Source organism: Bufo gargarizans, chromosome 7 (assembly GCF_014858855.1).
Source record: "Bufo gargarizans isolate SCDJY-AF-19 chromosome 7, ASM1485885v1, whole genome shotgun sequence".
Classification (NCBI taxonomy): Eukaryota; Metazoa; Chordata; class Amphibia; order Anura; family Bufonidae; genus Bufo; species Bufo gargarizans.
The window spans coordinates 19,596,862-19,623,852 of NC_058086.1; the positions used below are offsets into that span (position 1 = coordinate 19,596,862).

A 26,991-nucleotide genomic window follows, 5' to 3' on the forward strand; every position below is an offset into this window, starting at 1 on the left:
CACCTGTCCTGAGCAGCTGCCGACTGTGAGAAAAACAGGCTTAGTTGCCCCTAGCAACCAATCAGATTCCAGCATTTATTCTATTGTGCTCCTTTGGAAAATTAAAGGTGGAATCTGATTGGTTGCTCTGGGCAACTAAGCCTGTTTTCCCTTACACCAGGGTTGAAAAATCCTCCCCAGTGAATGGAGCCCCCCCAGTGTCAACAGCCTTGATAGTGATCACCTCTCCTGAGGATAAGTTCTTGGCCTTCTCACTCGTTTTACCGTATGGAGATGACTTTTAGTGAACAGCATCTTATGACAATGCAGACATGAGCAAACTTGGGTTTTATTTCTTTGCATAAAATTGTGTGTGCAAATACATTGCTTGGTACAAGTGGTTTAAAGTACAATTCAGTGATCAGTATACTGGCATACACCTGTAAGTCACATCTGACAATTGCTCATAGTCAGCTAGCACGGTAAATGGCAATACACATATTCATCAGGCACAAAACATTTCTAAACAATGGCGTCCTATTACTGGGATTTTCATCACTTATATAAGGGCTCATGAACACTGCCATTGAGGACTGCAATTTGCAGTTCCCCCAATGCACAGGCAACATCTGTGCATATTCCCCAGACGGATCCAGACCCATTCAAACTCAAATGAGTCCGTGATCTGTCCGCACTGCAAAAAAAGTAGTGCACGCATTACTTTTTTGCGATGCGGAAGCACGGAGAGATACCTCTCCATTCTGCACCTTCCAGATTGCGGACCCATTCATGTGAATGGGTTCACATCCATGGTGCGGTGCAAAAACAACCAGGGCCCACATATTGCAGACGGCAATATGGGCCTAGCCGAGCAACGGCCGTGTGCATGAGCCCAAATGCAGTTTTTCTGGCCTTAAGAGTTTGTCGGCTCCATTTTACCTATTAGCCCACCTGCACATGTTGCAGAAAAACTGCAGTGTAATACAGTACCAGCAAAGTGTATGAAATGACACATCTCATGTACGCTTAAAAAAAAATTCTGTGCGGTCTGCAGTGTGAAATTGCAAACGCACAGCATGTCTTGTTTGCGGTTTTAGTGGGGGTTTCACCCTTTTCCAATGAAGGCTGAGATCCACACTAAAAACTGCTGTTAGAAATTGAGGATATTGTGCAGTAACGCATGTAAATTTGTGCGTATCTTATCTTATGTGTGTTCACCCGCACTCGTGAGCTGGTGGCCTTAGTGTATCTGTACATTGATGCAGGTCAATGTACTGATTTCTGTGCATTTATGCACCAAAAACTGCAATATATATATAATGGATTTCTCGTGAATGGCATTGGGGGAGACACAGCACCATGGGTATATGCCCAGCTGCCACCAGAAAGAAAAGTGTTGGCTCCACCCCTCTGGGCTGTACCCTCTGCACATGCAGAAGCTAGTCTGTTTTGTTTTTTTTTTTTCCTAGTGTCCATAGGAGGCAGACATGCACTGCTAATTTTTCGCAGGTCCTGCTGCTATTTTTTTTTTTCTTCTCTCTCTGCTGCAGGATGGGGCTCCATCGTGGGACACCACTTTAGTTGCACCCCCTGCAGGCGCGTACTTCAGTACCTACACCGGTCACGCAGTCCCCAGATCTGCAGAGGCATGGCGGCATTCCCACTGTCCCTGTGTTTAGTCTGCCGATGGGGTGACCTTGCGGTGCCTAAAGACAACGGATAATGAGTATTCAATCCCATAGGGTCCCCCTCCCAGGGATGGTAAATCGCCCAGGCTCTGATTCTGCCTCATGGCCAGAGCATATGATCCCTTTTCACCCCTAGTTTCTGCCAGGACTAGGCCTCACTCCTTCCCAGTCTGCCGTTCTTCTCAGACCCTTCCCTCTCCGGGTGTCCCCTGTACTTTCCTTGGCCTCTGGCCAGTCTGCCTTGGCACCCGGCTATTGCCGGGACTAAGACACTTTTTTTTTTTTTCCGTCCCTAGACTCTTTCCTGGCCTCCAGCTTCCCTGCACAGGCGTCTCTTATCCTAGGGTCCCTTATGGCACCTCCAGATGGCGAACGTCTGCAGCACTCCGTCCGGGCTGCTGCATAAATTGAGGTCCCGGCCTGCTAGGCTCCATTTGTCCCACCCCCTTCTTCCTGGGAGGGGCCAGATTTCCACCCTACTCCGTCTAAGCACAGGATTTATTGCTGGGGGGGGCAGACTGATCTCTTACTGGCATCCTCTACAAGCCTCCCTTGCTACTCAGTAAGCTGCTACAGCACCTGGGGTCAGGTAGGACAGCCTTTGCTGGCTGCTTTTTTTTTTTTTTCCCCTTTTGCAGGCTCCATACCAGCCCTCATGTCCTCAGCCAGACAAGACCCAATCCCCCCCCCCCCCCCCCCCCAATCGGGGTGGTCACATATTTGCATGTTCTATCTACAATAAAAAGATGCCGTACGGTCAGCCTGACCCCCCCCATATGTGCACAGTGCCTTATCCCCAGACCCTCCCATAACACCCTGGCTGTCCCTCCTGAATGGGGTGCTTCCCAAGCCATAGGGAACCTTGCCAGCCTCTCCCAATACATGGTGCAGTCGCTGGATCGTTTGCCTGCCCAAATTGCGGCTACCTCTGCCCCCCACGGGCCGGGCATGCTCTCGCTCTGACACCAGGTCCCGCAAGTGACCTTGAGTGCTCTCAGCCAGGTCCCGCTCATCCTCAGCTTCCTCTGTTCACTCCCTGGATAAGTCTGAGACTGCGAAGTTTCCTCTTCTGCCACTCCTGGGGACACCTCCGATTCTGGATCTGAACAGAGCACATCTATGTCTGCGGCCATGCAGGACCTCATAAAGGCAGTCAGGGACGCGCTCTGAGTGCAGGAGGACCCCTCCTCCTCGGCCCAGGGATCCATGTCATTCCGCCGTTTCAGACACCCCGCTTTGGTTTTCCCTAACTATGCGGAGCTCAGCGCACTCCTGGCCAAGGAGTGCCGTCATCCTGATAGGCGCCTTCAACTCTCCAAGGCTTCGGACCCCCTCTTCCCCTCTGCAGAGGAGTCCGTCAACCTATGGTCAGTGCCACCTCAGGTAGATCTCCAAGTGGCACGCCTAGCCAAAGTTACCACCCTTCCTTTGGCCAATGCGGCTTCCTTGTCGGATCCTTCTGACAAGAGGATCGACTCTTTAGCCAAATCTGTTTTCCAGCTTTTGCTGCATCTTGGGTGGCTAAAGCATATGTTGTCTGGGCCAAACAGCTCAACAGGTCCTTCACCCCCGGTTTTCTGCTCAAGGCGAGCTCCCCACCCTCGCCTCTCAAATTCTCCAAGCATCTGTGTATCTCTGTGATGCTTCCATGGAATCAGCATGCCGCTCGAGCAGAGCAGCCGCTAACTCTATGGCCATCCGCCTCACGGTCTGGCTCTGTACCTGGGCGGCAGATGCAGCTTCCAAGAAGGCTCTCTTCCCTTCCTAGGTGGTAAACTCTTTGGGAAGCACTTAGAGGAACTCATTTCGGAGGCCACAGAAGGAAAAGGTTCTCTTCTACCCCAAATCGCTGGCTTCACAGTCGCAGAATTTTAGTTCCTTTCGGGATTCCTGCTCTCACTCAGACAAAAAGTCACCTAGGCCTTTCTTCAAGGCCAAGCCCTTCTGGCACACTAGACCCAAGCCTTCTAAGCCACAGCCTGCAAAGACGACCTTTGCTTGACTATGTCCCCTCTCGAGTGGAGGGGGCGCTTGCTTGCCTTCTAAGATGTCTGGCAGGCAAGCGTGGACGACACATGGGTTCGGGAGGTGGTTTCTTCCAGATACAAAATAAAATTTTCCGCCCTCCCAGTCATCGCCACCCAGGTTCCCCCAAGGGAGGCCAATTTTTTTCAAGACATTCATTCTCTTGGAGTTATCGTGCCAGTCCCAAACTCCACATCACCCTTTCTGTTCTGTCCCAGTTCAGGTGGCTGGTGAACCTCCCCAAGTCCTCTCTTGTCCCCTGCCAGAGGATGAATTTCCTGGGCATGGTCTTCGACACTCGCCTCGTGCAGGTGTTTCTTCCCCAGGACAAGTTAGCGTCTCTCCAGTCGGGGGTGACTCGCCTCTGCGAGCCATCCCCTCTGCCCATTAGGACGTGCATGCGTGTTCTGGGCCGGATGGTTGCCTGCTTCGAGGCAATTCCCTATGCCCAATTGCACACCCATCTTCAACTGTCAATCCTCTCCAGGTGGGACAAGGCCTCGATCGCCTGATCCATCCTTCCCCTCAAGGTCCACCTGGACTTGCGTTGGTGGCTGCTCCCTAGCACGGTCTCTCTCGGCAGGTCCTTCTTCCAAGTTGGCAGATGATTACCAACGATGCCAGCCTGACGAGTTGGGGGCTGTCTTCGGGTCCCTCACTGCCCAGGGCCAGTGGAGGAGTCCTCCCTGTCGATCAATGTCTTGGAGCTCAGGGCCATCTTCCTAGCTCTCTCCCGCTGGACTCCCGATCTAGTCGGACAATTCCACTGCCATGGCTTACTTGAACCACCAAGGGGCATCAGAAGCGGGACAGTCCTCAAGGAAGCCTCACGCATCCTGCGGTGGGCAGAGTAACACGTTCCCACCCTCTCCACAGTCCACATCCCCAGGGTCGACAATTGGGCAGATTCTCTCAGCCACCAACGTCTCGCCCTGGGCGAGTGGTCCCTCCCTCCGGAGGTGTTTCTACAACTATGCCACTGGTGGGGAACCCCAGACGTGGATCTGTTCGCCTCCCCTCTTAACCACAAGCTTCCAGTTTACGTCGCTAGGTCCCGGGACCCTCAGGCTCTGGCGGTAGATGCTCTGGTCCTTCCATGGTCCCAGTTCAGCCTCCCTTACCTCTTCCCTCCTTTTCCGCTTCTTCCCCGGGGACGCAAACGCCTCAAGAAGGCTCGGGTCCCGACGATCCTGGTGTTTTGGACTGGCCCCGCAGGGCATGGTACGCTTGCGTTTCTGCTCGCCGACGCTCCATGGCAGCTTCCTCTGCGTCCCGACCTCCTTTTCCAAGGTCTGCTGTTCCACCCGAGTTTACCTCAGCTTCATTTAACGGCGTGGCTGTTGAGGCCGCGGTCTCCCGGAGTCTGTCACCCAGACTATGCTTCACGCACACAAACCCCAATCGGCCAGAATTTACCACCGTACCTGTAGGGCGTACTTTTCCTGGTGTGAATCTAGCCAGATTCACACACTCTGTTTTTCTCTTCCCTGGATCCTGTCTTTTCTCCACGCTGGGTTTGACAAGGGTCTTCGGCTGGCCTCGCTTAAGGGTCAGATATCAGCCCTGTCCGTTCTCTTCAAAGACCACTGGCTTCTCGAGCTTCCCCCCTTTCGTTCCCTTGTGGAACCGTGGGACTTGAATTTTGTCCTTGACGCTCTTCAGTCCCCTCCTTTTGAGCCCTTGAAGGATAGCTCTCTTTCCTTCACATCGTTTAAGGTTGCCTTCCTTGTGGCGATTACTTCAATCCGCACAGTCGCTGAGATTGCAAAGCTTTCTTGCAGGTCCCCCGACCTGGTGTTTCACCAGGACAAAGTGGTCCTACGTCCGGTTTCCTCATTACATATTAATGAGGATATTATCCTTCTGTCCTAATCCCTCTCATCCTAGAGAGCGATCCCTCCACCGTCTGGATGTTGTTCAGGCGTTCCCCCTTTACCTTCGGTTATCAGAGTCGTTCTGACTCCATCTGAGAGCTCTTGTAAGGGTCTGCAAGCTTCCAAGGCCACCATCTCCCATTGGATTTGGTCGGCTGTCAAGGAGGCCTATGTTGCAAAGGGTCGTGTTCCCCCTTTTCGGTTGACCGCTCACTCCACTAGGGCGGTGGGGGCCTCTTGGGCGGTTCAGCATCAGGCCTCGGCTTCCCAGGTCTGCAAGGCCGCCACCTGGGCTTCTGTTCATACCTTCTCAAAGTTCTATCACATCCATTCCCTGGCCTCTGCTGATGTCAGTCTAGGTCGCAAGGTTCTGCAAGCAGCTGTGTGTTAGTTGCCTCGCATGGCTGTTTCTTCCCTCCCTCGTGGACTGCTTTAGGACATCCCATGGTGCTGTGTCCCCCAATGCCATTCACGAGAAAAATAGATTTTTGTACGCACTGTAAAATCCTTCTCTCGTGGGATGCATTGGGAGAGACAGATCCCACCCACTCTGATTCGTTTTCAGTTCAAGCCTTCCGGTTTTCTCCAGGGTTTTTTGTAATCAACTCTCTCTGATTCGGGACATGTTGGCTTTTCCTTTTTTTCAGTTTGGTGATCTCATTGCTTTTCTACCTACTGGCTAGCTTCTGCATGTGCAGAGGGTATAGCCCAGAGGGGTGGAGCCAACACTTTTCTTTCTAGTGGCAGCTGGGCATATACCCATGGTGCTGTGTCCCCCCAATGCATCCTACAAGAAAAGGATTTTATGGCGAGTACAAAAATAAAAAAATTTCTGCAGATCTCACCCTTCATTTGGAAAGGGTAAAATCTGTAACTAAAATCACAAGTGTAATCATGCTGCGAAGTTTAGAATCTTGATGGCAGGCCAAATTCCATAATGAAAAAAATCTGCAAAGTGTACAAGAGATTTGTTCTCAAAGTTTGCTGATACTGCATGGGAATCCACAAAAAAAAAAACCTGAGTATTCTGCAATGTAGGTAGAATTGCCTTCACAAGTGCCAAGACACTTCTCCCTAAACCTTGGCCCCTACTTGAAAAATTCCCTCCCTTAGGTCGCAAAGCCCTGCACCTAAGGCTTCGGCTGCATGACAACTTTGGTCACAACAATCATTGCATGACCAAAGCGCACAGTCACAGTTTGATTTGCAAGTTGCTGAGAATGTGACCCAAGCAAAAAATCCAGCACTTGCACTGACTTCGATTACGCTGTGTGGCACAGGAAGCTTTGGCTGTTTGCCAAGTCACTGTGTAGCCCCAGACCAAATTTTGTGTACGCGCGGTGAAAAACTCAGGATTGAGCATGCGCAGTACATTCCCTTCTGTCAGTATCTGCATTATCCGCTTTGCACTGCATGTGTGCAGCACAGTGAATGTTGCAGACACCCACAGGAGGGCATGCATTCCGAGTGCGCAATCCAGGGTTTTCTTCTGCCTTTCGCTGGGGGGTACTTTTATAGGGATAATGTAGCCAACAGACTCTTTTTGGGGACTTGAGCACAGTACAGGGCATAGAGAAGTCCAGTAAGAGCGCCCTACCCTTGGTGGAGTAGTGTTTTTTTAAAAACCCCACACTGAATGAATGAAATTATTTTTACCTTATCACTACAAAGTAGCATCACGTAGTAGCCAAATCAGTACATAGCAATAAATGATACAAAAGGCAGCTATTTTTCAGGAGTCCCATACACATTCCATGTTGCCAGTGGTTTCAACACTAATCCTATGTCTCTGGTGTAGGATTGTAGCATGCACCACGTCGTGTACTATGGGCTTTGTATAGAAGGTTGTCATACAGTAACATGAAAGTGGATGCAGCTCTGAGGGTCACTATAGTCATCTACCTCCTACAACTTACAAAGCGAAGATTCCCCGTCCACCCGCTGAGTATACTGCGCTGTACATGCCGTCTTATTAGCAAAGAGATCTGAACAAGGGAACAAATATTAGCGTCCTATCAACAAAGCAAGGTTTATGATCCATGAATTGATCGCTTGACCAATAAATTCACAATATACTGGTCATGACACTTATGAAGTGAACAACCAGAGAATATTCCTTATACACATATAAAGCAGCTTAGGTGGGGTGCTGGTCTCCTTAAAGATCTCCTTGTGTATAGAGACTTACTGGAAGTCCTCCATGGTAAAATACTATGCAAAGAGGCATCTCCAAAAGGAAAGAGAACCATCTCACTATCGCCACCTTGTAGAACTGGCTCCCTAGGAGTAAAAATGTGACTTTTTAACTAAGCCTTGATAGGACAAGGCAGTATTGCCAAGCCAAATATCCATCTATAGATCGCCGTTTCGGGATGCTTACTCCTCGTCAGTACGAAGTAGGATTCCAATGAGAATCCTACTCTTTCCTTGGGGAGATACCTCTTTATATACACATATAAGCAGAACATTGTATCATATAAAACCAAAACGTTTTCCAAACAAAAGGAGCTGTGCCCAGGATCAATGCCAGATGCTGTATTTTTCAGACTGGTGTTAATGGTTCCGGAAAAAGAACAGCCTGCCAGCTCCGGAACTACCATGCTCTGCCGGAAGTCCGTCTGGCCCCATTCACTATAATGGGGACCAGCGGAGATCCGGCCACATCACGGTAAATATGCCGAGGCGGATGGACAAATACCGCTGTACGCAGATACAGTGACTGCTGACAGGTTTTATATGAAAAATTCACTAGGCTCTGCAATGCATGTCCAGATGGAACAGAAATGAGTATTTGTGCATCATGAAGAATCAGATCTGTGTAAAACCACGGGTAACATACTGCATTACGACAACGACTCGTGCCAAATGACAAACTCAGATCTCCTACATCTGCACTGTGCAAAAAGTAGTCCTCATAGTAGGAATCTGCACAGCTTTTTGGAGCTTTCTTTCTGAGCACCCCACTACAATGGACAGGTTCCTGCTAGGAGGACAGAAATATGTTGTGCATAAGTTCAGGACTACGGGAGAGAAGCGTAGTGGTGCCACCAGCCAGCGCTCTCATACACTGTACCGACAAGAAGATTTGGACTGAATCATGTAGGAAAGAGCAGCTGAAACACCATAGGATAATACATAAAGAATACAAGAAAACACACAAAAAAACCTAATATACTAGAAGGACCAGGATCCACTGTAGTGTCTTGGAGTTGTAATGGCGATAAAAAAAATAAAAATAAAAAAACACAATAGCTGCAGATTCCTGAGAAAATACTGCTTGACCATGCTCCGTAACATACCGCAGTTCATGAGATTTCCTGATCAGTGTAATTCCATCATTTGGCTCTATCAGCTTCTGCGTTTCTTCTAATGATGGAAAATTTACCAGTGGGGTCCGGAATATACCATTTTTCCCAAATTTCAGAATATGAGGCGGCCCGTCCCCATGGTTTAAAGTGTCCGTTCCAGTGAAGAAGCCTGGCAGAATTCACAAACTGAAAGGAATAACGCTTCCCAGTACTTGAGCCTGAAATAAAGAAATTGTCATTACATGCAACATAGCTTTTAACACAATTTCACCATTTAAAGGGGTTGTTCACTATTATTATTATTATTATTTTAAATATACATATGGATCATAAGCGATCTGAATAAAAAAATTGCCCGCCTACGCCTTTCTGCCACTGTTCTAGTCCCCACTGCTCTCAGTTTCTTGGTTCCGGCTTGACCTACTGGAAACAACAGGCGGATCACCATTACAGCCAGCGACTTGTTTAGCATTCCTTTCCTGGCGTTTCTGGCTGGTCGAGCTGGGACCAGGAAGTGGAAAAGCAGTGGCGGGGCAAGGGATTGGTGAGGGAATGTAGGACTTATTTTTTTTATATTTTTAACCACCTGTGAGCCATATTTCTAAATGAAACTGCTGAACAACCCCTTTAAACCTACACAAAGGTAAAGCAAAATCTTGTCAAAGTCATAAACCATTCCATATAGATGTGGAATGCTCCTAAACAAGAACCAAAATAGAATTTCCCTTTAATGGGGCCGCTAAACCACCAACATGCTGTTATGTAGCGGAGTTTCTAAGAATGCTTTTGTAAAACCCAGCCATTATGGGAATACCTAGAAAAAGTTACTGGAGACTCAGACTCGTGTCCCTCGGCTCTATAAACTTGAGAACAGCACACTTTGCAAATTAATTTAAGGTGCCCCAAAATTTGCTCAAAGTGGCCTAAATTATAGTTCCTTAAACCACTTTGTTTTCATTACCAAATTCGGCAAGTATGGAAAAAAAGTCAAAACGTTACCAATAAATTGTCAGACATCATCATTTGGGTCTTTTTTTTCGCAGTTTGCAAAAAAAAAAAAAACTACTTTGGATATGTAAGCCATCATGCCCGGCCCAGGATCCACATCAGTGGTCTCCAAGCTATGGCTCGCCAGTAGTCTAGAACTTTTGTAGTGCGTTTTGTAGGAAGAGAGAAGCGCACACTGCTTGTTGTGAACCATTGGTCATCCTTTATACAAGGAGTAACTCTCTCCATGAAATGTCATTCATACTTACCCAGGTGCCTGACGTGCCACATTGGGTCAATACTAGAGTGCATCTTGTAGAAGACAATCAGCAGTGGCGGTGCGGTGAGGCTGCCAGCGAGGGTCTTGCTATACAGTTCTTCCCTGTAACCAGACAGTGCCCTACATTAGCATCTGACAACCAGGTGGAACAATTTTAATAACTGATAAAAAGTCACAAAATCCACTGGGTGCAGACAACTCTTTTCCATATGCCCCACTAGGGTATAAGAACATCACAGAGGGGGTCCCCACTAGGGATTCCCCATCTACGAGCCAGAATTGTGAGCAACGCTCACGTTGGCAGGTCCAGCACATCCATACATTTGAATAGACAGCGTGCAATAACATTTAACTGCAGAGGAAACGTATGGCTGCAGCTGATCAAGTCTTAAAGTTTAACGGTTTAGTTTTTTTTAATTACCGTATTTTTAGCCCTATAAGATGCCGTTTTGTCCCCCAAAGTGTGGGGGGGGGGGGAATGTCCCTGCGTCTTATGAGGCAAATGCCAATGAGAGCTTCCATAATGGAAGCGCTCATTAGCACCAGAGGACCGGGAAGCGGTGAAGGCTCTGTGCTCACCGCTTCCTGGTCCTCTGCTACGCTGTGCGCGCCAGTTCACAGCACATCCGACAGGAGGAGGATGAAGAGCGCGGGCGGTGAGGAGCGGCAGCGTCCAGGAGCAGGAAGGGTAAGTCGTTTCTTTACTTTATATGTTCTGAGGCTGCTGGGGTCTAAATTGAGAGGCATGGGGGCAGTAATAAGAGAATGGGCAGACAACACAGGCATGGGGGCAGTAATAAGAGCATGGGCAGACAACACAGGCATGGGGGCAGTAATAAGAGCATGGGCAGACAACACAGGCATGGGGGCAGTAATAAGAGCATGGGCAGACAACACAGGCATGGGGGCAGTAATAAGAGCATGGGCAGACAACACAGGCATGGGGGCAGTAATAAGAGGCATGGGGGCAGTAATAAGAGGCATGGGGCTCTTATCTGAGATCTGATTGGGGGTCATTCACATTGGGGTCTGATCTGAGGTCTTATTAACATTGGGGGTCTGATTGGGGCTGTGAGCTGAGGTCTGATTAACATTGGAAGTTTGACCTGAGGTCTAATGAAAAATATTTATTTCTTATTTTCCTCCTGTAAAACCTAGGTGCGACTTATAGGGAGATGTGTAGGACAAATTATACTGATTATTTAATGATTTTGCACTTCTCAAGGAAAAACTGCCCCTGAAGTTGTCTTTTGGCAGCAAGTTGCCATGGAGTACTGAACAGTGAGGACGCTCCTCGCTCACTGCCTCCCTCATATAGCGCTAAAATATATATACTGCCACACAACTGACAGTGTTCATCCGATGTCTATGCCCAGCGCATTTACTAACTAACTAGCCTCTGGGAGTGTGTTGTAAGGGTATTTTTTTGTACTGATTGGTTCTGTCCCTTTTATATTCTGTGTAATGATATTCCTTGAACATACACAAAACCCCCAACCCAACCCTCACTGTGCTGCAAGCTAAATGCCTGACAGGCTATCTTCAGGACATGCTGTACACTGGAGGAGGAGCTGAATAAACCTGGCAGACACAGACACAGACATTTTATTTGGCCCTCCATTGAAGAAATCATCCCGGTAGGATAAGGCTACTTAAAACACTCCCGTTTTGGCTTTCCGTTTGCGAGATCTGTTCAGGGATCTCACAAGCGGTCCACAACGGATCAGTTTTTCCCTAATGCATTCTGAATGGAAAAGGGTCCGCTCAGAATGCATCAGATTGCCTCCGATCAGTCTCCATTCCGCTCTGGAGGTTGACGAAACTGAGCCAAACGGATCCGTCCTGGCACACAACGTAAGTCAATGGGGACGGATCAGTTTGTTCTGACACAATAGAAAACGGATCCCTCTCCCATTGACTTTCAATGCAGTTCATGACGGATCCGTCTTGGTTATGTTACAGATAATACAAACGGATCCGTTCATGACGGATGCATGCGGTTGTATTATTGTAACTGATCAGTTTTTGCAGATCCATGACGGATCCGCCCAAAACACGAGTGTGAAAGTAGCCTTAATTGATATCCTTATCTGTTGTATCACCATGGGGTGTCGTCCATGTGCTACGACATGGCAGACTCAGAGTCCCCCCACCATACTGTATGTGTAGGCCACTGATAATTATTTACCTTTTACTGCTAAATATATTTATTCACTTAGCCTGCGTAAGCTTATTCATTCTCAAATCGTCAAATTCACTTTAAAACAGGAAGATTCAGGAGATCATTGCAGGCATTCCTGCATCTCTGGGTGGCTCGTTAGTCAGCACGCCGGCATACACGTGGCACTTACAATGTCAGCGCTCACCGCTGACAGACAGAACGAATAATTATATATATAAAACTGTTACAGTCCGTGTGGTTGACAATATGTGGGGAGGACTAAAAGGACATTGAAGAAACGCATCTCGGAACATGTGGCCAATATTAGAAAGGGTTTGGACACACACTCCTTGTCCAACCATTTCAAAGTAGCACATAATCAAAATCCAGTAGGCCTTAAGTGTGCAGCCATTGACAAGGTGAATAGGGATTGGAGGGGGGGTAATTACATTGGTAAGATATCAAGATTAGAAACACAACGTATTTTTGAACTGAACACTTTACTCCCGGGGGAACTGAATGCGGAATTTGAATTGTTTGGTTTCCTATAGAGTTGGTGGATGCCCCCTGCTGATGGTCAACCCCACCTAGTATTTTATATTGAGGGGGGGGTTCCCTTGGCAGTGGGCTTCCATCCATTATCGGTCTGAAAATTTTTTAAGAGAATTTTTTATGAGAACATTATGTGAAGATTGTAATGTTGCCTGTCATTAATGTTTCTACATTCTACGATTATTTCTCCATTTTACAATTTAATATATTAATGGATATACAGGGTGGGCCATTTATATGGATACACCTTAATAAAATGGGAATGGTTGGTGATATATACTAATGTGCCACAAACAGGAAGTTAATGTGAGGGGGGAAACTTTTCAAGATGGGTGGTGACCATGGCGGCCATTTTGAATCCAACTTTTGTTTTTTCAATAGGAAGAGGGTCATGTGACACAAACTTATTGGGAATTTCACAAGAAAAACAATGGTGTGCTTGGTTTTAACATAACTTTATTCTTTCATGAGTTATTTACAAGTTTCTGACCACTTATAAAAATGTGTTCAATGTGCTGCCCATTGTGTTGGATTGTCAATGCAACCCTCTTCTCCCACTCTTCACACACGGATAGCAACACCGCAGGAGAAATGCTAGCACAGGCTTCCAGTATCCGTAGTTTCAGGTGCTGCACATCTCGTATCTTCACAGCATATATGCTGCACCTGAAACTACGGATACTGGAAGCCTGTGCTAGCATTTCTCCTGCGGTGTTGCTATCCGTGTGTGAAGAGTGGAAGAAGAGGGTTGCATTGACAATCCAACACAATGGGCACCACATTGAACACATTTTATAAGTGGTCAGAAACTTGTAAATAACTCATGAAAGAATAAAGTTACGTTAAAACCAAGCACACCATTGTTTTTCTTGTGAAATTCCCAATAAGTTTGATGTGTCCCATGACCCTCTTCCTATTGAAAAAACAAAAGTTGGATTCAAAATGTCAGACTTCAAAATGGCCACCATGGTCACCACCTATCTTGAAAAGTTTCCCCCCTCACATATACTAATGTGCCACAAACAGGAAGTTAATATCACCAACCATTCCCATTTTATTAAGGTGTATCCATATAAATGGCCCACCCTGTAGTACTGGTGTCTGCAGTTGATATCAGTGGATATAGGAAGAATCGCAACCGCATCAATACCGCATGGGTTCTGATGCGTTCATGTTATTTTTTATATACAGTACAGACCAAAAGTTTGGACACACCTTCTCATTCAAAGAGTTTTCTTTATTTTCATGACTATGAAAATTGTAGATTCACACTGAAGGCATCAAAACTATAAATTAAACACATGTGGAATGACATACATAACAAAAAAGTGTGAAACAACTAAAAATATGTCATATTCTAGGTTCTTCAAAGTAGCCACCTTTTGCTTTGATTACTGCTTTGCACACTCTTGGCATTCTCTTGATGAGCTTCAAGAGGTAGTCACCTGAAATGGTCTTCCAACAGTCTTGAAGGAGTTCCCAGAGATGCTTAGCACTTGTTGGCCCCTTTGCCTTCACTCTGCGGTCCAGCTCACCCCAAACCATCTCGATTGGGTTTAGGTCCGGTGACTGTGGAGGCCAGGTCATCTGGCGCAGCACCCCATCACTCTCCTTCATGGTCAAATAGCCCTTACACAGCCTGGAGGTGTGTTTGGGGTCAATGTCCTGTTGAAAAATAAATGATGGTCCAACTAAACGCAAACCGGATGGAATAGCATGCCGCTGCAAGATGCTGTGGTAGCCATGCTGGTTCAGTATGCCTTCAATTTTGAATAAATCCCCAACAGTGTCACCAGCAAAGCACCCCCACACCATCACACCTCCTCCTCCATGCTTCACGGTGGGAACCAGGCATGTAGACTCCATCCGTTCACCTTTTCTGCGTCGCACAAAGACACTGGTGGTTGGAACCAAAGATCTCAAATATGGACTCATCAGACCAAAGCACAGATTTCCACTGGTCTAATGTCCATTCCTTGTGTTCTTTAGCCCAAACAAGTCTCTTCTTCTTGTTGCCTGTCCTTAGCAGTGGTTTCCTAGCAGATATTCTACCATGAAGGCCTGATTCACACAGTCTCCTCTTAACAGTTGTCCTAGAGATGTGTCTGCTGCTAGAACTCTGTGTGGCATTGACCTGGTCTCTAATCTGAGCTGCTGTTAACCTGCGATTTCTGAGGCTGGTGACTCGGATGAACTTATCCTCCGCAGCAGAGGTGACTCTTGGTCTTCCTGTCCTGGGGCGGTCCGCATGTGAGCCAGTTTCTTTGTAGCGCTTGATGGCTTTTGTGACTGCACTTGGGGACACTTTCAAAGTTTTCCCAATTTTTCGGACTGACTGACCTTCATTTCTTGAAGTAATGATGGCCACTCGTTTTTCTTTACTTAGCTGCTTTTTTCTTGCCATAATACAAATTCTAACAGTCTATTCAGTAGGACTATCAGCTGTGTATCCACCTGACTTCTCCACAACGCAACTGATGGTCCCAGCCCCATTTATAAGGCAAGAAATCCCACTTATTAAACCTGACAGGGCGCACCTGTGAAGTGAAAACCATTTCAGGTGACTACCTCTTGAAGCTCATCAAGAGAATGCCAAGAGTGTGCAAAGCAGTAATCAAAGCAAAAGGTGGCTACTTTGAAGAACCTAGAATATGACGTATTTTCAGTTGTTTCACACTTTTTTTGTTATGTATATAATTCCACATGTGTTAATTCATAGTTTTGATGCCTTCAGTGTGAATCTACAATTTTCATAGTCATGAAAATAAAGAAAACTCTTTGAATGAGAAGGTGTGTCCAAACTTTTGGTCTGTACTGTATATACTTTGAATATATATTTTTATGAGGTGTAATACTTCCTATGTGATATTTTAGTATAGGGTGACTATTTTAAATAAGGTTTATGAGCATTATGAGCAATATCCAAGATTGTGAAGCCCAGAGAAATAAGTGGAAGGACAGGCTATTTGCCCAAAATCCATTTCGGGTTTTGGGGTAGCTTACATACTATAAAAAAAAAAAAAAAAAAAAAAAGGATTCTTTGAGGGGTCTGTCAGCTACTGAGGAAGGAGTGACCGAAACGTGTCTAGCTAGGACCCCCAAGTTTTGTGACCACCCAATAGATATTATTATATATATATATATATATATATATATATATATATATATATATATATATATATATATATATATATATAAATATATAAAGATATCGTCCGCTGTGCGAATGGGAGTTTGAATTATACAGACCTTCTTTTGTGGTATCATACCAGGATAACTCATTGGCCTTATCCCAAGACATTTTTGCTGCTATTATTTATACTTGGGATTATTCACTATTGGAGCCCATACGTCATTCATCTCATCGTTATTATATCTACTGGACTTTGATATTGTGTTTATATTTTATACATTCTTATACATTATCCATTTTTGCTGATTCGTTTTTTTTATATTAGGCTGTCAATGTAGGTTGCGCATATTGATACTTTTTATTTATTTATTTTGTGTGTTAGTAAATTCTTTATGGTCCGGATACCTTGAGTGCCCAGTGCCACATTTTTTCCACTTTTTTTTCACGTAAAACAGTTACAATTTAACGATAACTCTCTGCAGTGTGAACAGGCCTCAAAGGTAACATAAATAAGAGGCCTACACTGAAGCACCTACAATACTTACGCCATGTCTAACTCCATCCATTTTTCAAGCTGCCTGGTAATATTCTGTTGCTTCCATTCAGTTAGATTGGCTACAAAAACACCTGGATTAAAGGAGCAGGTACTAGCTTTCATGCCCAGCTTCCTGATGGCTTCCTTCTTGTAGTCAAAATATCCTATGTAGTTATACTGTAAAATATAAAGATAAGCAGGTGTCAGCGTCTCTTCTGTAACACAAGACAGACTTTACTGACAAATCATTTCTCCTAAAGTTCTTTCAAAGGGGTTCGTGGATGAAGCCACTGTCAGAGCCCTCTGGCATCAGCAGATCTCCTGTGGGAACATAGGACAACAGCAGGTTGAAATCCCACATGCCTGATCCTTCTTTACCCTGAAATGTTGGAGAATGTTCTGAGGCTTGGAACATTATAACTTTATATGCTCATTTTTTTATGTCAATCATTTTGCAATAACAACAGCTTTTCATAGGGAAGTCCTGCACTATACTGCATCGTAGGCTGGAAGGGGGTCGATTCTGCATTAGAGAAGGGGTGAGAGAGCACAAGTGCTGTGAGACACTCCCTTACACATGCTGTGTGGACACCGCACTTCTTAGGCCTCTTTCACACGGGCGTTGCGGGAAAATGTGCGGGTGTGTTGCGGGAACACGCACAATTTTTCCACGCGAGTGCAAATCACACGTTTGGTACCCAAACCCGCTTGGGATCGGTGTTCTGTAGATTGTATTATTTTCCCTTATAACATGGTTATAAGAGAAAATAATAGCATTCTGAATACAGAATGCATAGTAAAATAGCACTGGAGGGGTATAAATTTGAACTCACCACAATCCACTTAATCGTGAAGCCGGCATCTCCTTCTGTCTTCATCTTAGCTGTGTGGAGGAACAGGACCTGTGGTGACGTCACTCCGGTCATCACATGGTCCATCACATGATCTTGTGATGACCGGAGTGACGTCACCACAGGTCCTGTTCCTCCACAAAGCACAGAAGACAGACAGAAGAGAAGCCGGGCTGCACGATCAAGTGGATTAAGGCGAGTTAAATTTTTATTTTATTTTTTTAACCCCTCCAACGCCATTTTACTATGCATTCTGTATTCAGAATGCTATTATTTTCCCTTATAACCATGTTAAAAGGGAAAATAATAATGATCGGGTCTCCATCCCGATCGTCTCCTAGCAACCGTGCGTGAAAATCGCACCGCATCCGCACTTGCTTGCGGATGCTTGCGATATTCACGCAACCCCATTCATTTCTATAGGGCCTGCGTTACGTGAAAAATGCACAAAATAGAGCATGCTGCGATTTTCACGCAACCATAAGTGATGTGTGAAAATCACCGCTCATGTGAACAGTCCCAAAGAAATTAATGGGTCGGGATTCAGCGCGGGTGCAATGCGTTCAACTCACGCATCGCATCCGCGCGGAATACTTGCCCATGTGAAAGGGGCCTTAGGCTTATATCACAGAAGCGCGGTTTGCATCCATTATGTTTTTGCAATGCACAGCATCCAGACTGACCCACTCATTGTAATGGGTATATTCACATGCGCTTTGTTTTTCACTGACCGCCTGTCTGTTAAAAAATAAATAAAAAAAATCAGGGCCTGTTCTATCATCCATTCATGGATGTCATCAATGTGCAGTCTATAGTCAGTTTTTCAAGGATGGTTTCTAGGAGATGCTGTGTGTTAGGGCTTGTTCACACAACCGGGCCGTGTTTTGCGGTCCGCAAAACATGGATGCCGCCCGTGTGCCTTCGCGGAACGGAACAGGAGGCTCATTGTAGAAATGCCTATTCTTGTCCGCAAAACAGACAAGAATAGGAAATGACTCATCATTTTTACGGGGCTACGGAACAGAGCAACAGATGCGGACAGCACACAGAGTGCTGTCTGCATCTTTTGCGGCCCCATTGAAGTTAATGGGTCCGCACCCGAGCCGCAAAAAAAAATGCGGCTCGGATGCGGAACAAAACCCTGGTCGTGTGACTGAGCCCTTAGAGTCAGTTCACACAGAGTTCTTGGGTGCGTTTCTGACTCAAAACACCCTCCCATTCATTAGAAGGGGAAGCAGAGCTTTTTTTTTTTTCTAAGTGGAAAAAAAATAAAAAAGCAGCAACCCTATCTTGGGGCGGAATCTACGCTCAATCGCCCATTGAAATGAATGGGAAGCTTAAATTACAAAAAAAAAAAAATACAACCTGGGTGGGAAAAAAATGGAAAGATGGAGTGCAATCACAGGCAAAACGGATTAAATTTTTATGCAAAATCATCCAGACTGACAGGTTCCATATCACTTGTGTGAAAGAGGCCTTAGACACCAAGTGTGTCAGCAATAGAGTAGATATTAGAAAGCTGCACGTTGGCTTTATGCTAGCTCAAGCAGCACCTGAATATAATGTACAACTTCTTTAAAGGGGTTCTCCAGGAATGAAGAAAATGAAAATACTTAAATAATACTTTATTATAAATATATTCCCAAATACCTTTCATCCACAATGACTTGTTTTGTCAGGGGAGCAATCATTAGAAGAAATAAAATGGCCACGGTCCTATTAGAACACACAAAACCTGTCCTAAATCACACAGCAGGACAAGTTTCTTCTCAACACTGAGCTAAAGAGCTGCCTCATCCTCCTCTCTGCTCTACATGTCAGGGATTATGGTCCTGAATACAGATTGTAAGATCCTCAGCTGAATCTCTGTAGGAATGGAGTTCATGAGGAGACATGAAGTACAGAGAGGAGGGTGGGGAGTGGCTGATGAACAGCAGCACTTGTATGCAGTCTCCCATACCACAGCCCCACGTTACCACAGTCTGTCCGTTCTCTCTGGCCCTGTCAAAGTGGAGAAGGAGCAGAGCCTCTAGGTGTAATGGTAACGCCCCCGTTGCTCCTAGAGGCTCATTTGCATATATTAAAACATCATTTTTCTCAGCAATGCGGTCACATATGAAGATAGAACCAACACAGATGCCTTCAGCTGCCAAGTGCACATGTAGCAGGTCAGCCAGTGTCATAGGTACAAATCTACTGACCGGTGCCCTTTAAGGGGCTGTCTGCAGCCGCATGGCTGGTCTATTATACTGAATGGCTCATCGTGCAGCAGCGATCGGTGCGTGGTTACAAAGTTTCATCATACCTGACTGCCGGCTCCTCTGACCAAGTATTTCGTGGTGACTGAATCACAATCCTCAGAGAATGCAGCTGCATGTCCCACTTTTAGAGGGGTCTTGTAGAGTTCCACAATGTCACCTACGGGAAACATAATTTTAAACACATTAACCGTATATAATTGCGACCTGCAGCTTGTGTGTAAGAAAATATTTCTTCCAAGATATCTGCATGCTACTGACTTTTATCGGCATGCTACTGCTGGCGGACAGCGCTGTGCCTTGCACTAATACGGTCCATATACATTTTCTAGAAAACCTCAGTATGTAACACCTGCCTCATATGAGCTGTAACTAGAGGAGAGCATTGTCCTTTACATATATCAAATTGTAAAAAAATTAAAATAAAATAAAATACCTTGAACAATTACGTCATCATCCAGATATATGATTTTCTCTACCCCAGGGACCAAAGCAGGAAGGTAAAATCTTGCAAATGTTAACTAAAGAGACAGGAATACAAGTGGTGATCTCAGACAAGGTTTTCATACACGCTGTAAACGAATCCACATTTACGTACAGGTTTGGCGCGCTCTTCCGCTCGGATTTTCCCCTCAAGGACCCGAGGATCGAAGTCCAGAATTTTATACTTGACATTTTTAAGCTTAGGGTCACTAAGCCAGGTCCTGGAGGAAGAAGAAGATAACTAGTTACCAAGCTGCTCAAACTTCTGATTCACTAGTATGTGACCTTTTAGTCTTAGGTGGGATTTTGAGGTTTTGAAGTGGGTCCATTACCTCTCCTGACAGGTCTGTTGTGTTGTAATTTCTAATTGCAATCCCCATGTAATAACAATTTTAAAGGCATCTATTCTTATGACACTAGAATGCGACATCCCTTTACTATTCCTGCTAGAAATTATGAATGAATTGCTGGCAGTTTGGAATGAAAGTTCAGCTGTGTGTTACCACTTGACAATCAATGCTGCCAGTGTCAAACTCCACAGATGCTCCAGAATAGTTTTTTCCTCCATTTTCCTAGACATTTCTTGAAGAAAGAAAAGTCCAGAGAAAGATGAAGAGCAGATTCAGAAAGATGAAGAGCAGATTCCACAGGAAGTTTGATCTACTGATCTTTCAGCTCCTTCAGTCTTCTGAGGGCAGACTTTACCGTGGTGCTATAGGTCCAGGCTTCTCTTGCTAAGACTTCCATGCAAGAACCACAATGCCAGATTCCAACAGCCTTCTTCTTCATCTTGGTCTTGCCACAGGAGGAACATGCTGGCTAGTTTCAATTTTATTGACCATCTTCCTTAGGGAAGCACCATAAACGGGTCCCATATTTACCCACAACGCCGACCTTCTTGGTGCGTCTGGCCACTTTCTTCCAGGACTAGAGCAGAAAGGTGTTCCAGAATGGGTAACCCATGGGGAATACAAGTAATTGTGTGACAGGTCCTCTTTAAGCTTGCTTTGTCAGGGAGAAGGCCACCATTTCTCATACATATAAAATGGGGATCAGCAACCTCCAGCACTCCAGCTTCCTGTGAAACTACAACTCCCAGCAAGCAACAATGTTTGGCTGTTCTTCTAAACCCCATAGAAGTAAATGAAGCATTATAGGAGTTGTAGTTTCTGAAAAGATGGAGTGCCAGAGGTTGCTGATCCCTGATATAAAACATTTCATCAATGGCTCACACAGCCTGGCCCCTTCTACCCAGTGGTGATAGGTGTACCTGAGATGTTCCTTGGTATCATTCATGGTCACAATGTAGAAAGTGACAGTGGACTGTGTATTACTGGAAATACTGTTGATTGCAGCAATGACCCCTCCGAGTCTACTTTCTACGGCAGTGATAACTACAGGGACCTCTGATATTTTTTTCTCCTCTGGAGCTTCGGGGAGGAAATCAATCCTCTGAAATCCTACAAGGCCGAAATCTAGAAAAGTAATAAAGACCACACGTAGTAAAATGAACCCACAGCAAAGAGCATACAGACTGGCACACACGGTTAGACAAATCCAGAGACGTATGGAACAGACAGTCAATAATCCCAGGAAAAAAAACATGAATTCAGTGATGTTTCTAAAAAATTCCTCTTACCTGAACTTTGCCTTTTCAGTATATCGCTCAGACCCAGCAGATTATGATGGAGGATGAGGAGGAAGATCACGGCCGCCAACACTATAATCACTATATTCACTGAAAGGCATGAAGTTACAGGTGTAAGCATTTTATTCAGCAATGGCATGACATTTAAAAAAAAAAAATATTCTAATGTACTCACGATTTCAACACGCTGTGGATTCGCTGCTTTCTGAATCGGTTACGTGACCTGTCGTACTAGAAAAAAAATCTTCCCTTCTACCAACGTCCCATCCATTTTCTTACCTTGTCCCTGGAATGGATAGGAATGTCATTGGCGGGACCAGGACACGGGTGGTGCAGTGCGGTGGATGGGGCGTAATCCTGTGGATGGGATCCCCCCGCCTCTATCGGCTCCGGCATTAATGCAGTCAGTCTGAGCTGCACGTGTGTCCACAGCATTGTAGCCTCATCCACCGCACCGTCCCGTGACGGTCCCAGAAATGACGTTCCCGTCCATTCCAGAAAGGAATGTGACGTCAGCGGAAGTGAGGATTTTCCAGAGGGGCAGGTAATGGGACCAGCTAAAAGGTCAGAGGATCCACATCACTTTGAAACAGCGAGTACATCAGACACGTTCACACAGATGAGCGTGGATATGAAGTGTCAGAAAACCCCTTTAGGCTTAGTAAATCTGAGCACAACGCTTTTTATAAAATCAGTGCCTAATGATGGCCTTTTCTGAGGTTATTGCAGCTCCGGCATCATCCTCTAGTCTTGTGAGGTTACAAACCATACACCACAGTGCCAATTCAGTGCAAAAAATGCAAGCGACTTTTTGACACCCGTGCAACAATATTTAGGCCGTCCTCACCACTAGGGAGTAGCGGGGGTGTATCTGGGCCGGGGTCCACAACCCTGGCAAATTCACTAACATTTATAATTATGTAAAATTTGGGTGAAAACGACCCCCCTCAGGCAGTGAAGTACATTTTACTCCAGGTGCAAGGACTGCCGGAGGATGCGCCTGGTTTATGACGAGGCTTGCTCCTTGTAATAAATAAGGCGCATCATCCAGCAGAGCAGGGGGGCATCAAAGTCCCGTATAAAACACCGGTCTTTGTAAATGGCCCCCAGCGCGATTCCACCTTTATCAAGAATTCTGTTTAAATCTGCACATGTTTTGTGCCTTTGCAGCTGAACCTGGCCATAGATCGAGTAATTGCTGGTACCTTCCACTGGTGATACATATTCACCAATAACCTAATTTTTATTTGGGGAAACAAGGATCACGGATTGGTTATGAATATGCGTGAAGAGCCAATTGTTTCCTTTGGCTGGGAGCAGTGCTGCAGAACCCAGCTCCATCCACTACACATGTACTGGTATCAGAACTACTCAGCAACCCTCCGCCAATCTGATACTGCTAGGCCCATCAATATAAAACCCCTGGAGAACCCCTTTAATCTCTTATCTACAGGGTAGAAGATACGTTTTTGATTTGGACTTTAGGGCTCCTCACCATTGGTCAGAACAGGGGTCCAGCGTCCCTCATTTGAACAGAGAGGCCGTCCAGAATGCACGCTGCCACTCCATTAAACTCTATGGGTCTGTTAACCACGGCCGACTACATTACTTGGCTATGTCCGGTGGTCCTATAGAAATGAATGGAGTGTCAACACATATGCTGGACCGCCGCTCCATTCATACCGCGAGACACAGAACACCCATTTTCACAATCCGTGGGGTGCCAGCAGTCAGAACGGGCCAGATAACACACTTATCCTCTATCCTGATGAGAAGTTAAAATTTTGGAAGAAACCCTAATGGGGTATTCCAGTCGGTTATATTCATATGACTGTTCCCATACAAAGTACTGTGAAGTATGCATTCTGTATAACATGGGGCTTCTCCACAGCAATCCTTGAATTATGGCTTCAAAAACTAAATTTTAAAAAACTTAGCACCTTCAAACTTAAAGAGGAACACCCCCCGTATGGAGGGCTGCGCACTAGAGGCACAGGAGAATTGAACCCGTACAATATAAACCAACCACCTTCAAGAAATGCTTTCACTTCAGTCCGTCTTGCAGTGATGGCTAACCTCAGGCACTCCAGCTGTGCTGAAACCATCACTCCCAGCATGCTCTATTCATGTCTATGGAGTTCTGAGAACAGCCAAGCAAGTGTGCATCTTGGGGGTCGTAGTTTTACCACAGCCGGAGGTTAGTCACCACAGGCCTAGGGTCTCACCTTTGCGGCAGGTCATTTTGGATTGTCTCTCTTGGCTCCTTTATGGGAAGTTTTCCAATCTGTAAGAAAAGAAAACGGGGCAGCCGGGATTAGCTTTCCAATACTTGACAGCCACAGGGCTAGAGAAGCTTATGTAAAAGAGAAAGGATCTGTTTCTTAGTAAATACTTTAATTTCCTACTAAAATACAATACTGAAGCATTTTCTTTCTAGGACTCTGCATTGTCATTCCCTTCTTATTCCTCCTGGAAATGTAGGACTACATTAAGCACTTCTCTAATCAATGGGATGTGTCCATAAACAGCCTGACACCGTCTAACCCTGACCATGTCAACCTGGACAGGGAAAAACTCAACTAACACTTCCCCTTTCAATACTTTTCCAGGAGGAATAACAGAGGGACCACACACAATCAATTGTTCTATTCAAAAGTGACAATGGGAAGGTGGAAAAGCATAATCCTAAATGATTAATTTCAGCATCTTTACAGCTGAGATCCTGGTCAATCACGGAGTAGGACAGCCAGTCACAGAGCGAGCAAGGACTTCTATCAGAAAATACGCGTTAGGCCTCTTTCACACGTCCGTGACCAGATGTGGAGTGGTTCACCCATGAAGGCTTAAAATTAAAGGGCATCTGTCAGCAGCTTTGTACCTATGACACTGGCTGACCTGTTACATGTGCCCTTGGCAGCTGAAGACATCTGCGTTGGTCCCATGTTCATATGTGCCCGCATTGCTGAGAAAAGTGATGTTTTATTATATGCAAATGAGACTCTAGGAGCAACAGGGGCGTTGCCATTACTCCTAGAGGCTCAGCTCTCTCTGCAACTGTCAGGCCCTCTCCACTTTGACTGACAGGACCAGGCAGTGAAAATGTCATCACACCTGCTCCTGTCAGTGTAGAGGAGGCGGCAGTTGCCAAGAGCAGAGCCTCTAGGTGTAAAGGCAACAGCCCCCATTGCTCCTAGAGACTCATTTGCATATAATAAAACATAATTTTTCTCAGCAATGCGGGCACATATGAACATGGGACCAGCACAGATGTCTTCAGCTGCCAAGTGCACATGTAACAGGTCAGCCAGTGTCATAGGTACAAAACTGCTGACAGATGCCCTTTAATTTCCAAAGTATATTCAAGCAACAATCTGTGAAATCTGCGGATCGCATCCACGTTGTCAGTGGTTTTCACGGACCCATAGACTATATGTGCATGAGGGATCTGTAATCACGGACAACACAGGTTGTGCTGCCGTGGTGTCACCGTGGACCCATAGTAAACGACTGATGTGTGAATACACACATTAAAGTCAATGGATACTTGAGCGATCGGCGGAGACCTTACAGCACACGTCCTCCATTCACTGACATGTGAAAGAGGCCTTATATTGGATCTTCTCCCAAGAAACTACAAATCGATAAATTCATATCCTCCTGCTCTCCAACACGCTGCCTGCAAGGAACAGCATCATGTTGTACCTGACAGGTCAGAAAAGGTTCTGCCTGATGGAATACAGGCACAGCAGAGCCTAGTTTGTCCCTGAATAACCTTGTATCTACATTGGGCAATCTCCAGTACACATGTGGGGAGATTGATCAAAACTGGTGTAAAGTAGAACTGGCTTAGTGGCCCATAGCAACCAATCAGAATCCGTCAATTTTTCAGAGCTACTTTGCAAAATGAAAGGTGGAATCTGAATGGTTGCTATGGGCAACTTAATCAATTTTCCTTTACACCAGTTTTGAAAAATCTCCCCATAATCTCTGAGCACAGACGACACACCATATGTCCCACGTGGAACAACCAGCTGTCTACATGGGAGATTAGTCAACGCCTTATTTATGACGACCAATCATCGTGTCAATCATTATTGTGCAGATTAAGTCGGAGTGATCGCTGCTGTGAATATAATAATAAACTGTATACATATAATCTGATGGTTGTTACCCTCCATCCCTGCTAAACCACAGAAAACACCACATCGGGATACCACAAGGCTAACAGACTCTGCTCCAGCTCTGCTAGGTCTAACTGCTCCGGCCCCAGCGCCGCCACGTCTAACGGCCCCAGCTCCGCCACGTCTCACAGCTCCGCCACGTCTAACGGCCCCAGCTCCGCCACGTCTCACAGCTCCGCCACGTCTAACGGCCCCAGCTCCGCCACGTCTAACGGCCCCAGCTCCGCCACGTCTAACGGCCCCAGCTCTGCCACGTCTCACAGCTCCGCCACGTCTCACAGCCCCAGCACCGCCACGTCTCACAGCTCCGCCACATCTAACGCCCCAGCGCCGCCACGTCTAACGGCCCCAGCTCTGCCACGTCTCACAGCTCCGCCACGTCTAACGGCCCCAGCTCCGCCACGTCTCACAGCTCCGCCACGTCTAACGGCCCCAGCACGCCACGTCTCACAGCTCCGCCACATCTAACGCCCCAGCGCCGCCACGTCTAACGGCCCCCAAACTGCTACATCTGTAGTTATACATTAATCAGAACTAAACTATTTATCAACACAGAAGGACCAATTATCATTGCAACCCACGGTTCGATGGATTACTGGCATGGTCATGGTCATTCAGTTAATGAGAGCCCTGGTTAGTCAAATTAGTAGATAACGGGATAGGAAAAAACAAACAGTAATTGGAAAAGGAGACATGACGCAGACACGTGTGAACATGCATGCATACACATGACATAGTACATGCATACATACAGTGTAGCGGCCGCAGCACTCAGGACCCGCCTCCCAACACTAAACTACACGCAGCCGAATTGCCAACTCAACATCAACAATATAGCAGCAGCACTTCCACGCCCCTCTGCCCCGTCACGTGACTAGAACGCGGCACCACATGACCAGCTTTGGAACGCTCTGAGCCGCCGGTCGCCATCTTGGTTGTGGGCTATCTCTTTTTCTAATAAGAGCGTTAAACTATTTCACATTCTTCTGACAAAAAAAATAAGGTTTAAAATAGAATGCGACGCAGACTCCTAATTCATTCTTCGGCA

The 26,991-nt window shown here is 46.0% G+C and overlaps 1 protein-coding gene and 1 pseudogene across 1 annotated transcript; both read right to left on the reverse strand.

The window, feature by feature from the left end:
* Positions 1–310: 310 nt before the first annotated feature.
* GLT8D1 (glycosyltransferase 8 domain containing 1) lies at positions 311–26,796 on the reverse strand. Its single transcript, XM_044302280.1, has 10 exons — positions 26,696–26,796; positions 23,988–24,046; positions 21,754–21,852; positions 21,385–21,589; positions 20,230–20,335; positions 20,068–20,152; positions 19,679–19,791; positions 16,533–16,699; positions 10,131–10,243; positions 311–9,092 (listed from the first exon to the last, which is right to left on the reverse strand). The coding sequence occupies exons 2-10, from the start codon at positions 24,001–24,003 to the stop codon at positions 8,902–8,904; spliced, it is 1,095 nt and encodes a 364-aa protein (XP_044158215.1). The 5' UTR covers positions 24,004–24,046; positions 26,696–26,796; the 3' UTR covers positions 311–8,901.
* LOC122943577 lies at positions 20,775–21,143 on the reverse strand (annotated as a pseudogene).
* Positions 26,797–26,991: the final 195 nt, after the last annotated feature.